Genomic DNA, 14111 nt, shown 5'->3' with positions numbered 1-14111 from the left:
TCTGAGAGTCCTTTAGGTGCCTTTTGGCAAACTACAAGCAGGCTGTATGTGCCTTTTGCTGAGGAGTGGCTTCCGTCTGGCCACTCTACCATAAAGGCCTGATTGGTGGAGTGCTGCAGAGATGGTTGTCTTTCTGGAAGAACCCATCGGGTTCTTGGTCACCTCCCTGACCAAGGCCCTTCTCCCCTGATTGCTCAGTTTGGCCGGGCGGCCAGCTAAAGGAAGAGTCTTGGTGCTTCCAAACTTCGTCCATTTAAGAATGATGGAGGCCAATGTGTTCTTGGGGACCTTCAACGCTGCAGAATGTTTTTGGTACCCTTCTCCTGATCTGTGCCTTGACACAATCCTGTCTCTGAGCTCTACGGACAATTCCTTCAACCTCATGGCTTGGTTTTTGGTCTGACATGCACTGTCAACTGTGGGACCTTATACAGACAGGTGTGTGCCGTTCCAAATCATGTTCAATCAATTGAATTTACCACAGGTGGACTCCAATCTAGTTGTAGAAACATCTGAAGGATAATCAATGGAAACAGGATGCACCTGAGCTCAATTTCGAGTCTCATAGCAAAAGGTCTGAATACTTATGTAAATAAGATATTAATATTATTATTTATTTGTTTAGGGGGTAGATCAGCTTTAATATTTCAGATAGATTGTAACTTCCATCAATGTAATTGTCTGCATCACTTCCAATCCCCCATATGTTTTTTTTCTTCTCGCAAATATATATATATATACAGTGGGGAGAACAAGTATTTGATACACTGCCGATTTTGCAGGTTTTCCTACTTACAAAGCATGTAGAGGACTGTAATTTTTATCATAGGTACACTTCAACTGTGAGAGATGGAATCTAAAACAAAAATCCAGAAAATCACATTGTATGATTTTTAAGTAATTAATTTGCATTTGATTTCATGACATAAGTATTTGATCACCTACCAACCAGTAAGAATTCCGGCTCTCACAGACCTGTTAGTTTTTCTTTAAGAAGCCCTCCTGTTCTCCATTCATTACCTGTATTAACTGCACCTGTTTGAACTCGTTACCTGTATAAAAGACACCTGTCCACACACTCAATCAAACAGACTCCAACCTCTCCACAATGGCCAAGACCAGAGAGCTGTGTAAGGACATCAGGGATACAATTGTAGACCTGCACAAGGCTGGGATGGGCTACAGGACAATAGGCAAGCAGCTTGGTGAGAAGGCAACAACTGTTGGCGCAATTATTAGAAAATGGAAGAAGTTCAAGATGACGGTCAATCACCCTCGGTCTGGGGCTCCATGCAAGATCTCACCTCGTGGGGCATCAATGATCATGAGGAAGGTGAGGGATCAGCCCAGAACTACACGGCAGGACCTGGTCAATGACCTGAAGAGAGCTGGGTCCACAGTCTCAAAGAAAACCATTAGTAACACACTACGCCGTCATGGATTAAAATCCTGCAGCGCATGCAAGGTCCCCCTGCTCAAGCCAGCGCATGTCCAGGCCCGTCTGAAGTTTGCCAATGACCATCTGGATGATCCAGAGGAGGAATGGGAGAAGGTCATGTCTGATGAGACAGAAATAGAGCTTTTTGGTCTAAACTACAATTGCCGTTTTTTGGAGGAAGAAGAAGGATGAGTACAACCCCAAGAACACCATCCCAACCATGAAGCATGGAGGTGGAAACATCATTCTGTGGGGATGCTTTTCTGCAAAGAGGACAGGACAACTGCACCGTATTGAGGGGAGGATGGATGGGGCCATGTATCGCAAGATCTTGGCCAACAACCTCCTTCCCTCAGTAAGAGCATTGAAGATGGGTCGTGGCTGGGTCTTCCAGCATGACCACGACCCGAAACACACAGCCAGGGCAACTAAGGAGTGGCTCCGTAAGTAGCATCTCAAGGTCCTGGAGTGGCCTAGCCAGTCTCCAGACCTGAACCCAATAGAAAATCTTTGGAGGGAGCTGAAAGTCCGTATTGCCCAGCGACAGCCCCGAAACCTGAAGGATCTGGAGAAGGTCTGTATGGAGGAGTGGGCCAAAATCCCTGCTGTAGTGTGTGCAAACCTGGTCAAGATCTACAGGAAACGTATGATCTCTGTAATTGCAAACAAAGGTTTCTGTACCAAATATTAAGTTCTGCTTTTCTGATGTATCAAATACTTATGTCATGCAATAAAATGCAAATTAATTACTTAAAAATCATACAATGTGATTTTCTGAATATTTGTTTTAGATTCCGTCTCTCACAGTTGAAGTGTACCTATGATAAAAATAACAGACCTCTACATGCTTTGTAAGTAGGAAAACCTGCAAAATCGGCAGTGTATCAAATACTTGTTCTCCCCACTGTATATACATACATCCATATATACATACATCCATACACACACACATATCCTTTAAAAAAATATATTTCCCTTTTAAATACTTTCCAACCCCACCACCCCTTCCCCAATTGGAGTAAACTAGTGAACAACAACGCTTAGGCCTCTACTTCCAGCCCATACATACTATATACATTTATGGACACAGTCAAATTCTCCAATAATTATATTTTGTTTGTTTTTACTCCTGTACTTCCTCCGGTCATTTTCATGATGTCCATCTGGTATGCTTCTATATGCCATATTTTTCTAACTGTGCTCTTTCACAAAAGCTCTCAACCTATAACCTATATACTTATTATGGACACAGTATGCTTTACATTAGTTATCTTGTTGTTATTAGTTGTTGTTATTAGTCCCATCCTTCAGCTCCATTCAACACCTCCCATCTATCTCTCAACACCATCCATATTGGATTTCTATTTGCCATATATTTTTCAACTGTACTGTGATGTTTTACAAAAGTTCTGAACCCTTCTATTCTCATTGTTTCTACAGATCGTAAATTGAAAATAAACATTTTTGCTAAAAGTATTATTATATTATTGATCGATTGACTATTACTTTTCAGATCACCCAGTAGTGCTATCTGCAGGGTATGTGAATAAGTTATTTCAGTATTTTATTTTTAATACATTTGCAAACATTTCTAAAAACCAGTTTTTGTCATTATGGGGTATTGTGTGTAGATTGATGAGGAATTGTTTGTATTTAATCCATTTTAGAATAAGGCTGTAACGTAACAAAATGTGGAAAAAGGGAAGGGGTCTGAAAACTTTCCGAATACACTGTATGACTGTTATAGTATACCACTCATCATATTCTTATTTCAGACACTAATGGCAAATTGCCTTGGTGAACTTTGTCTTTGTATTCAAGGGCCAGCATGATTGACACAGTTGATGGACAGCTCATATTGAATGGTGTGGTTCACTGGGTTCTTACCTGACTCCTCCTGGATTCCACGTTGAACATGTATGCAGTGTGATGCTGCGTGGCAATGACTTGGGCAAAGACCAAGTACTTGTTCCAGAACTGAGAACCAAATCAGATTAAATCAATTCTCAGTACAGCAAACAGGCATTCATCTGATGCGATGTCCTCCAGACTACTGATGCCATACACCCCTCACATCGTGCTAACAATGAATATGCAGTATTACCACCTCTCTCGATCTAGAGAGCCCCTAGCAGTTTTATGGCAGTATTAGTGTGGCTTTTAAAGTAATATTGATTATTAAGGCAATGTAGGCTATACAGTATCTGTATCTGTTATGTACCATGTGAATTGTGCTATTATGTATTAATCGTATGGTTTTTGAAAGGTATTCCCATAAAGACTAATACTGAGAAACCTTTCTAAGACTGGTGTTTGCTTTTGAGAGCTCAGGACTTACTTCCTCATCGGCTTTTGAGAATTCTTCAGCCCCAATTTTGTTTAGTGCCATGGCAACACCAAGGCATTCCTTATCAGCCATGATGGGGAATGAGAGCATGTTTTTGGTTTTGTATCCTGTCTGCTTGTCCACAAAGTCACTGAAGCGGTTATTCTGGAAGTGAAATAAAGTATATTGGATCAAGACATTAGTCGCATTCACACTGCAATAAGCCCAGGGCTAACAGCCTCCTTTGCCCTGAGCTAAGAGAATGCCGTGTGAAAAGGCCTTTTGAGTTCACAGTCACTAGACAAAAAACATACCTCTGCTTACCATGGTTTTTGTAACCTGCACATTATGGATGTCATTGGAATGCCACAATTATATTACCATTATCTCGAGAGTAATAAGAATGATTTTCAAATCAATGAAAATAATAATGGGCCAAGTTATGGACATCTTCTGGCTAACAAATCCCAGATTGAACCCCTACTTGAATTCTGTAGTTAATTTATACATGTAGTAGGGTGTTCATGCAGAAATATATGTTGACCAATTACAATTACAGACGTATCTTCAGTCATCCCCAGTTTAACATAAACAGTTTTGCAATCATAAAACTGGACATTTCTGTTTTGAATATGAGAAAATATATTATCATGATGAAATGAACTAAATAATAACATAATAATATGTAGATAAATTAATGTAGGCCTATTCAATTAATTAATTAGCTAATTAACCAGAATAATGACCGTAACATGGCTTCTGGAGGTAAAAGGGATTTTCTGCACTATATAGAGGGACCATTAGAGACAACCATTAAAATCATCATTTTATTGTAGAAACTAAGTGGTTCACATTAACATTTCAAATGAATCCCTTATTCCATGATACATGTAATTTCACTGCATAATTGGTGAAACTGACTTTACTGTAGGCCTAATCAAAGTTTGCATTGGGCAGACTTCTGGACCCAGATAATCAATGCCAGATGACTATAGGCAACACCTTAAAAAAATTCCATCAAAGTGAATTTAACAGAAATAGATGACACAGGTAACAGACATGGTCTAGGTCCAAAAGGCTTCTCAACAGCTTCTACCCCCAAGCCATAAGACTCCTGAACAGCTAATCATGGCTACCCGGACTATTTGCACCCCCACCCCATCTTTTTACGCTGCTGCTACTCTGTTAATTATTTATGCATAGTCACTTTAACTCTACCCACATGTACATATGACCTCAACTAGCCGGTGCCCCCGCACATTGACTCTGCACCGGTACCCCCTGTATATTGCCTCCCTACTGTTATTTTATTTTACTTCTGCTCTTTTTTTCTCAACACTTTTTTGTTGTTGTTGTTTTATTGTACTTTTATATTAAGAAATAAATGCATTGTTGGTTAAGGGCTGTAAGTAAGCATTTCACGGTAATGTCTACACCTGTTGTTTTCGGCGCATGTGGCAAATAAAATTTGATTTGATTTTGATTTGGATGAACACTTTGTATTTCTTTCATTCTTTTCTCAAATCTGCATCAGTTCAAATGTCAAACTTATGTGTGAAACGAATGACATTTTTTTTTAAATATTTGATCCAACGTCTCAATAGATCTGACAAGAACAGTGTGCATAAACAACAAGTGTGAATACATTGGGATTGCTTTTGGAAACATTTTACGAGCGCTTTGGCGCGTGTACCCATTTTATACGCGCTTTGGCGGTTGGGCACCTGCTGACAATGGCACTCACCTTTGTAACATCCGGAATGTTTTGCATCTTTTTGGAATGTGCTGTGTATCCAACTACACCCATATCGGTTGGAAACACAATCTCACTAGCGGGGTTGACAAGGTTTTCTTCGAATTTGGAGGTAGGGGTGACATTGAAGAGCGTCGTTGTAAGCTCAGGTATTCCGTTTCTAGCTCGAAGACCAAAGTAACTGCACCGGTCTGCGTTCAAAATCAAGCAAACTCTCTGCAGGACCTTGTGCAATACTTTTTCCATAATGATTTGCGATTGCATTTCTTTGACCAGCTCATAGATGATGTTGGCCTCCTGAATTTGGGAGACATCATTGAAGGAAGACTGATCTTTGAGATTTTCTGCAAACGTTGTCGCGATCACTTCAGGGCGCAACTTTTTGTCAAAGTACTCTTTGGCGAACTGGGGATTGTTCTCCAGGTACTTCTCCACACTGTCCTTGTCTCCCATTTGAAATTGTTCTCGTGTCCCTCCCTTCTCTTACAGACGCATCGCCCGGGAAAGTCGCAAGGTGTAAACGTGTAAACGGTGGGAAGTTAGTGGCCTCCGTTTGCACCGACGTGAATCCTCTGCTGTGGTTCCGGACAAATCACCAAAACGTCCTGTACTCTGCTACAGGCTAACAGAATAAAGTGGCTTAGAGGCGGAAAGGATCAGAGGGGCCGCTAATTAATGTGACATCATGACATTAAAGCCATAAGCTTTCTTAACCTGCAAATCCCAACACAGATAATTTTATATTGGACAATCCAATCTGAGGCAAGCGAGGCAGGTTATTTTGGCGCGCTATCTCCTACTGCAGCTGTGGTAGAGAATGTTAATTTTGGGGCAAAATTGTTGACTCATCAAATAGACTATCCACCCAATAGGCCCACTTGAGTAGAACGTAGTTGGACAGTTGACCTTGAAGAACAATTCTTCAGTTCTCCACTATAGTTCCAAGCAAACGTTTGAGAAAGGTTTGTGGAGGGGTCATGAAAGTAATAGCTGGTCCCAGCCTCCCAGCCACACAACTCCCTTTCACAGTGATTTGTTTTCATAAGAATTGCCCTACCTATATTTATAGTCAAAGTGAAGCCAAATGCCAAGTAGGAAGGTTAATAGCATCAGTGAAGCAATTCAAAAATGAGCTAAATTATATTAGTTCCCTCTGTAATCTCTTTAACCAGTCCATTTTAGTCTTGGTATGGATCCAGTGTGGTAAACATACTGTAGAACAAAAGACATCTGGGTCAAGTCTTTTTATGGATGTGTGCATACCACCCCACTAAACGTTGATAAACCTACTGCATTATGTTCACAGTGTTGGGAGAAGTATTTGATCTTAATGACATCAATCTCACTGTCAGGGCAGTCTGGAAGCCTTGCCAAGAGAATCAGAGTTCTGAGAAAGACAGGTGTGTTATCGTAACCCTATCACACTGTTTGGCAAGGCAGGACAGGGAGAGTTCCTCTGTCTATTTTCACATTTGGGATTAAGACTGGCCCATGATGTGTTCACAGGGAACAATCACTTCTCTCTCCCAGCCAACACAGCCAGCCACTGAATTCTAGTCAGACAGCAAGGCAATAAAATACCTGTATCACTGGGACTTGGTCGTCTAAATCCCAAATTAAGTAAAAGTGATTAGTGGAATGTCCTCCCTGACAGAGAAACAGAGAGACAGGGCCTGGCCTGGTACAGTGGAATGGATTAGTCACATGGACACCCTATCTAGGAGTTAATCTCATAAAGAAAGCTATGTGGTAATAATGTCGCTGGCAGTAGTGTGTGAACTAGCTGCTGCTTGTCAGTTCTGTTAGGGTCACCAGCCTCCAAGTGGAGAACAAGTAGCACTGGGTCCAGAAAGGCTGCCACACCAGCCAGGTGACTTGTGTTGATGTAAAACGTGGAGGACTTTCCCTCAATCCCTATCTGCTACTGATTAATCAGCCTTTCCCTATCATAACTTTCCCACACTGTAGATCCCTGATTGGATGCTGCTTGGCGAATATCGTTGTGGTTGGTTGTAAACAAGCTTCACAGGTGACTGTAACCAACTTGATGGATTGTACAGTTGGGGGTGTACCACATAATGTTACAAAACACCTCATAAAGTTATAAAACATTAATAATAAGTTTCGCCCTGCCCCTAAAGATAATGTATATATACAGTGCATTCGTAAAGTATTCAGACCCCTTGACTTTTTCCACATTTTGTTACGTTACAGCCTTATTCTAAAATTGATTAAATAGTTTTTTTCCCTCATCAATCTACACACAATACCCCATGATGACAAAGCAAAAACAGGTTTTTATATATATCTTTGCAAAAAAACGGAAATATCACATTTACATAAGTATTCAGACCCTTTACTTAGTACTTTGTTGAAGCATCTTTGGCAGCGATTACAGCCTCAAGCCTTCTTGGGTATGACACTACAAGCTTGGCACACCTGTATTTGGGGAGTTTCTCCCATTCTTCTCTGCAGATCCTCTCAAGCTCTGTCAGGTTGCATGGGGAGCATCGCTGCACAGCTATTTCCAGGTCTCTCCAGAGATGTTCGATCGGGTTCAAGTCTGGGCTCTGGCTGGGCCACACAAGGACATTCAGAGACTTATCCTGAAGCCACTCCTGCAATGTCTTGGCTGGGTGCTTAGGGTTGTTGTCCTGTTGGAGGGTGAACCTTCACCCCAGTCTGAGGTCCTGAGCACTCTGGAGCAGGTTTTCATCAAGGATCTCTCTGTACTTTGCTCCGTTCATCTTTCCCTCAATATTGACTAGTCTCCCAGTCCCTGCTGCCGAAAAACATCACCACAACATGATGCTGCCACCACCATGCTTCACCGTAGGGATGGTGCCAGGTTTCCTCCAGACGTGAAGCTTGGCATTTAGGCCAAAGAGTTCAATCTTGGTTTCATCAGACCAGATAATCTTCTTTCTCATGGTCTGAGAGTCCTTTAGGTGCCTTTTGGCAAACTCCAAGCGGGCTGTCGTGCCTTTTGCTGAGGAGTGGCTTCCGTCTGGCCAATCTACCATAAAGGCCTGATTGGTGGAGTGCTGCAGAGATGGTTGTCCTTCTGGAAGGTTCTCCCATCTCTACAAAGGAACTCTGGAGCTCTGTCAGAGCTCTACAGACAATTCCTTTGACCTCATGGCTTGGTTTTTGCTCTGACATGCACTGTCAACTGTGGTACCTTATATAGACAGGTGTGTGCCTTTCCAAATCATGTCCAATCAATTGAATTTACCACAGGTGGACTCCAATCAAGTTGTAGAAACATCTGAAGGATGATCAATGGAAACAGGATGCACCTGAGCTCAATTTCGAGTCTCATAGCAAAGGGTCTGAATAGTTATGTAAATAAGATATTTCTGTTTTTATTTTTAATACATTTGTAAACATTTCAAAAACCTATTTTCACTTTGTCATTATGAGGTATTGTGTGTAGATTGTAGGCTGTAACGTAACAAAATGTGGAAAAAGGGAAGGGGTCTGAATACTTTCTGTCACGGTTTCGGCCGAGACTGCTCCTCCTCCTGGTTCGGGCAGGCTTCGGCGTTCGCCGTCCCCGGAGTACTAGCTGCCACCGTTGAATGTTTCGTGGTGTGATTGCTTTGGTCTGTCTTGTACACCTGTGTCTGTTTGTGTTCTGATTACGTGTCCTATAAGTTCCCTGTTTTGTATTGGTTAGATTGTGTGTTGTTGTCTGCCTGTATTTCGGAGCTGCGTGTTGACGCTCTGTTTGTTTGTTTAGTGTTTACGCATGGTTTACGTATTCACTCGCCTCTGTTTGTTTCGAGGCCGTGTATTGTATTTTTGCACTTTTGAATAGTAAAGTCTGTTGGACGAAGCCTCTGTGTCCTGCGCCTGACTCCTCCACCACATCCACATCGGTTCATCTGACACTTTCTGAATGCACTGTATATATATATACATATACATATATAGTTTGGAATACTATATTACATATCCAGCAGATAAAAATGATACTTTGTCCTGACTATGGTACTGGTCCAGCCATTCTTTGGGGCAACTTATGCTTTTTGCGGTTTAGCCATGCCAAGTTATATAAGACACACGTTTGGCTTTTCCGAGTTTCATTTTCTGGGGTGCTGGACCCCTGGGTCACGGTTATATGATCCTAGAAAGAAAAACAAATGTCTACTTGGAAAGCTTACTGGCAGCTTTATACCACAAATCAAGGTTTTATGGCCAGAAAAGTAAGTGCCTTCACCCTCATTTACTGTATATGCCCATTTCATAACACTTTCATGCAGCCTGCAGGTATTATGCTTTATAACTTGTTATAATGTATTAGCCTTTATAATGTCCTCTGGAATTTTCTGGCGTGGTATGATCAATAAAATACAACTATTGATTAATTATGTTTGAGCACAAGGTTTTTCTCTTTGATATTGATTGTATAGCAAACTAGAAGTCAATGTTATTTTCTCCACAGGATGTCCTATACAGGATAGCAACCATTAGAGATGTATTTAACATTGAGCAATAAAATGATATGTAACATGATTGCCTAACATGGTTTTCCAGTGAAAGTGAAAAATGTTAAAGGGCCAGTGCAGTCAAAAACCAGTTTTTCCTGTGTTTTATACATATTTCCACACTATGAGTTTGGAATAATGCTGTGAAATTGTGAAAATTGCCTTTTTAGTGTATGTGCTGTTTGAAAAGGCCGCCTGAAATGTCAGCCTGTTTTGGTGGGACGGAGTTTTGGCCTTCCATGGTGACATCACCATGCGGTAAATTAGTTAATAGACCAATAAGAAAGAGAGTTCCAAACCTCTCTGCCAATAACAGCTAATTTTCAGTTTTCCCCTCCCCACTCAGACCAATAAGTCCTATCGAAATTATTGCTTGAAAAATTGCTGTTTGTTAAAAAGCAAGTTTTGTTTCTTTTTGACCATTTTAATACCTTTTATTTTAATACATTTTTGGGTACTTAATTGTTACCCAAAAATGATTTGATGTTGAGATAAAAATGGCTGCATTGAACCTTTAAGAAAAGTGGAGTAATAACATCCCACTGGGTACAGACATCAATTCAACATCTAGTTTTGATTTACATTTGGTTGAGTTGTCAACTAATGTGAATTCAACGTGAATTCATAGTGAAATCAACAAGAAATGTCACCATGACGTTGGATTTAGGTTAAACGTTGGGTGAAAAAAATAGGAAATTCCCTTACGTTGATTACTTTTTTCAAAACCAATCACTTTTTCACGTTGATTCAACATCATCACATTGCCATTTTTGTTGAAAAGACATGGAAATAACGTTGATTCAACCAGTTTTTGCCCAGTGGGATGAGACTAACCAGAAATAACATATTGTAGTTGTTCCAGGGGGAAAAAGCGAGCTGAGACATTTATTTCAAAGTCTGGATCTGGACGTTAACCTGGGGCTCGTACTGCTGAAGCAAAACATTTCACGGTTAGTGATTCATAGCGAGTATGTATAATGTATAGTATTCCAGATATGCTCTTGCCTTTACCCACAACATATGTTTCATAAGGCAGCGAAAACACATTTTTGGGACTGGGGTCAAATGTGCAGAAGACATCTGGACTAAATGGGAGTCTTAGTTGGAGTTATGTAATGTTTTCCCAATTGGAGGGGAGGCTGTTGGTTGGGGCTGTCTCACATCTGTTGTTGTTCTTACCCAACCCTGGCTGTGGCAGGACCCTACACTATAAAAACCTCTGTATGTACAGGAACAGCACATCTAAGGCACCTCAGACTTTACAAGGTATGTTCTGTATGGGAAGGGATAGGAAGGTTTTACATGTACTCTGCTTGGGGTTTTCCTGGCAGATCTTTTATTTTGATTTACTTATGTTTTTACTATCAATTACTTTTTTTTTACTCACTTTTCATCTTTTTGATTCGTTTTCAACCTTTTTAGATTGAAGCTGTAATGGAGTGGGATATGGCTCTTTTATGGACTAGATGTGATGTGCTGGTTGTGATGTTGTGATATTCTCTCATGACTCTGGGCTCTGTCTTCCACAGATCCATCAACAAGGCAACATGCTGAGAATCTGTGTGGCCCTCTGTGTTCTGGCAACATGCTGGGCACAGGATTGTCAGGTTTCAAACATTCAGGTCATGCAGAACTTCGACAGAAGCAGGGTAAGAACAAAATTCTAATTTCCGAAATGTCACTTTCCATAAAGTATCTCTGCTCTTGTCCAATTTGATCTATCAGCCTTGGAATGTTCAATGTAGAATGGAACTGGAATTTCATGAATTGTATGTTATGCAGAAATTGATAGAGCTCTCATTTCATCTTGCAGTATACTGGTAGGTGGTATGCTGTGGCCAAGAAAGATCCTGTTGGTCTGTTCCTCCTGGACAATATCGTTGCTCAGTTCTCAGTAGATGGAAGTGGCAAAATGACTGCAACTGCCCAGGGAAGAGTTATCATTCTGAAGTGAGTTCTGTTTACTTCCAAACGATCAAAATTGTTTCTCAAACCTCCTAAAATTTACCCTCCCTTTATCCTCTCTTTATCTTCCCCCTTTCCTCCCTTTATCCTCCCCCTTTCCTCTCTTTATCCTCCCCCTTTCCTCCCTTTATCATCCCCTTTCCCCCCTTTATCCTCCCCCTTTCCTCTCTTTATCCTCGTCCTTGCCTCCCTTTTTTCTCCCCCTTTCCTCCCTTTATAATCGCCTTTCCTCCCTTTATCCTCCCCCTTTCCTCTCTTTATCCTCCCCTTTCCTCCCTTTATCCTCCTCCTTGCCTCCCTTTATCCTCCCCCTTTCCTCTCTTTATCATCCCCTTTCCTCCCTTAATCCTCCCCTTTCCTCCCTTTATCCTCCTCCTTGCCTCCCTTTATCCTCCCCCTTTCCTCCCTTTATCATCCCCTTTCCCCCCTTTATCCTCCCCCTTTCCTCTCTTTATCCTCGTCCTTGCCTCCCTTTTTTCTCCCCCTTTCCTCCCTTTATAATCGCCTTTCCTCCCTTTATCCTCCCCCTTTCCTCTCTTTATCCTCCCCTTTCCTCCCTTTATCCTCCTCCTTGCCTCCCTTTATCCTCCCCCTTTCCTCTCTTTATCATCCCCTTTCCTCCCTTAATCCTCCCCTTTCCTCTCTTTATCCTCCCCTTTCCTCCCTTTATCCTCTCTTTATCCTCTCCCTTTCCTCCCTTTATCCTCCCTTAATCCTCCCCCTTTCCTCCCTTTATCCTCTCTTTATCCTCTCCCTTTCCTCCCTTTATTCTCCCCCTTTCCTCCCTTTATCCTCCCTTTATCCTCCCCTTTCCTCCCTTTATCCTCCCTTAATCCTCCCCCTTTCCTCCCTTTATCCTCCCCCTTTCCCTTTCCTCCCTTTATTCCCCCCCCCCCTTTCCTCCCTTTATCCTCCCCCTTTCCTCCCCTTTTCCTCCCTTTAGCAACTGGGAAATGTGTGCCAACATGTTCGGCACCTTTGAGGACACTCCAGACCCTGCCAAGTTCAAGATGAGATACTGGGGCGCTGCTGCATACCTCCAGTCTGGAAGTAAGAAAGACTACAGACGCCTCAACTGAAGACTAAAATCTCCTATTGTTGTACAGAATGTTCCATTGAGTTATACCCATTGATGATAACTTGACTATTCCTCATTTGTACATAATAGCATGCCATTGATGAAGCTGCCTGCTGTCAAACCAACCATTGCTATTATTCTGTCTCCTCTCTCCTCCACATAGACGATGACCACTGGGTCATTGACACCGACTACGACAACTATGCCATCCACTACTCCTGCAGAGAGGTTGACCTGGACGGCACCTGCCTGGACGGATACTCTTTCATATTTTCCCGTCACCCCAACGGCCTGAGGCCTGAGGACCAGAAGATTGTCACCGACAAGAAAAATGAGATCTGCTTCCTCGGCAAATACAGACGGGTTTCACACACTGGTAAGCTTTGTTATAAGTCAATTTAGTAATTAAAAGTAATACTTTATTTTTGTGAAAAAACCAATTGTGCAACTTCTGGTCTAACGTGTTTTATTCCTCCATTGCAGGTTTCTGTGAAAGCAGCTGATCTGGAACTTGTCAGAGGGATAGCGTGGGCGTAGAATTCCACATATCAATAAACTGTAAATATAAACCAAAAAAAACACCGTCACTGGCCAGCCTCTTCCAGCAGTTGGGGAACTTCGCCGTTACCAAAGCCACCAATCAACCAAAGCAAATGATATGTATCTGAATGTACAAGGAATGATATAGCAAACTTTACTTATTGACATTGTATGATGTAGTCCCGTGTATGATGTAATCCCGTGTAGCTCAGTAAGTAGAGCATCGCGTTTGCAATGCCAGGGTTGTGGGTTCGATTCCCACGGGGGGCCAGTATGAAAATGTATGCACTCACTAACTGTAAGTCGCTCTGGATAAGAGCGTCTGCTAAAACGTAAATGTAGTCTGGAACGACTTTTTAAAATAAAAACACATGGTACTAGTCTAGTGTTTATTTTGTATTATTGGCATCAATGGTTTCAGTTATACTTTGTGCTTCAAATGTCATCAGGTGTGTTTGCCATCCATACAACTGCATTGTCCCACATGGCTTCCATTCAACTGTGACAAACAGACAACAATT

At 41.7% G+C, this 14111-nt stretch overlaps 2 protein-coding genes across 2 annotated transcripts in view; one reads left to right on the top strand and one right to left on the bottom strand.

Moving 5' to 3' along the window:
* LOC311134211 (cone cGMP-specific 3',5'-cyclic phosphodiesterase subunit alpha'-like) overlaps positions 1 to 5970 on the bottom strand; it is a gene marked incomplete at both ends in the record, with an annotated part of 18034 nt that extends 12064 nt beyond the window's left edge. Inside the window, 3 exons of the mRNA XM_084167821.1 lie at positions 3326 to 3415; positions 3777 to 3929; positions 5509 to 5970. Of these exons, the coding sequence (XP_084023947.1) occupies positions 3326 to 3415; positions 3777 to 3929; positions 5509 to 5970 (705 nt within the window). The remainder of the gene's footprint in view (positions 1 to 3325; positions 3416 to 3776; positions 3930 to 5508) is intronic.
* A 5228-nt stretch (positions 5971 to 11198) lies between these two features.
* LOC311098930 (retinol-binding protein 4-B) lies at positions 11199 to 13970 on the top strand. Its single transcript, XM_084139480.1, has 6 exons — positions 11199 to 11273; positions 11537 to 11656; positions 11821 to 11957; positions 12916 to 13022; positions 13214 to 13426; positions 13534 to 13970. Exons 2-6 carry the CDS (start codon positions 11555 to 11557, stop codon positions 13551 to 13553), a joined length of 579 nt encoding a protein of 192 aa, XP_083995606.1. The 5' UTR covers positions 11199 to 11273; positions 11537 to 11554; the 3' UTR covers positions 13554 to 13970.
* The last annotated feature ends 141 nt before the right edge of the window (positions 13971 to 14111 follow it).

This window comes from Coregonus lavaretus, assembly GCF_964263955.1.
Source record: "Coregonus lavaretus genome assembly, chromosome: 1".
In the NCBI taxonomy this organism is placed as follows: Eukaryota; Metazoa; Chordata; class Actinopteri; order Salmoniformes; family Salmonidae; genus Coregonus; species Coregonus lavaretus.
Note: the sequence above shows the minus strand (reverse complement) of the source record. Positions and strands in the feature narration are given on the sequence as shown.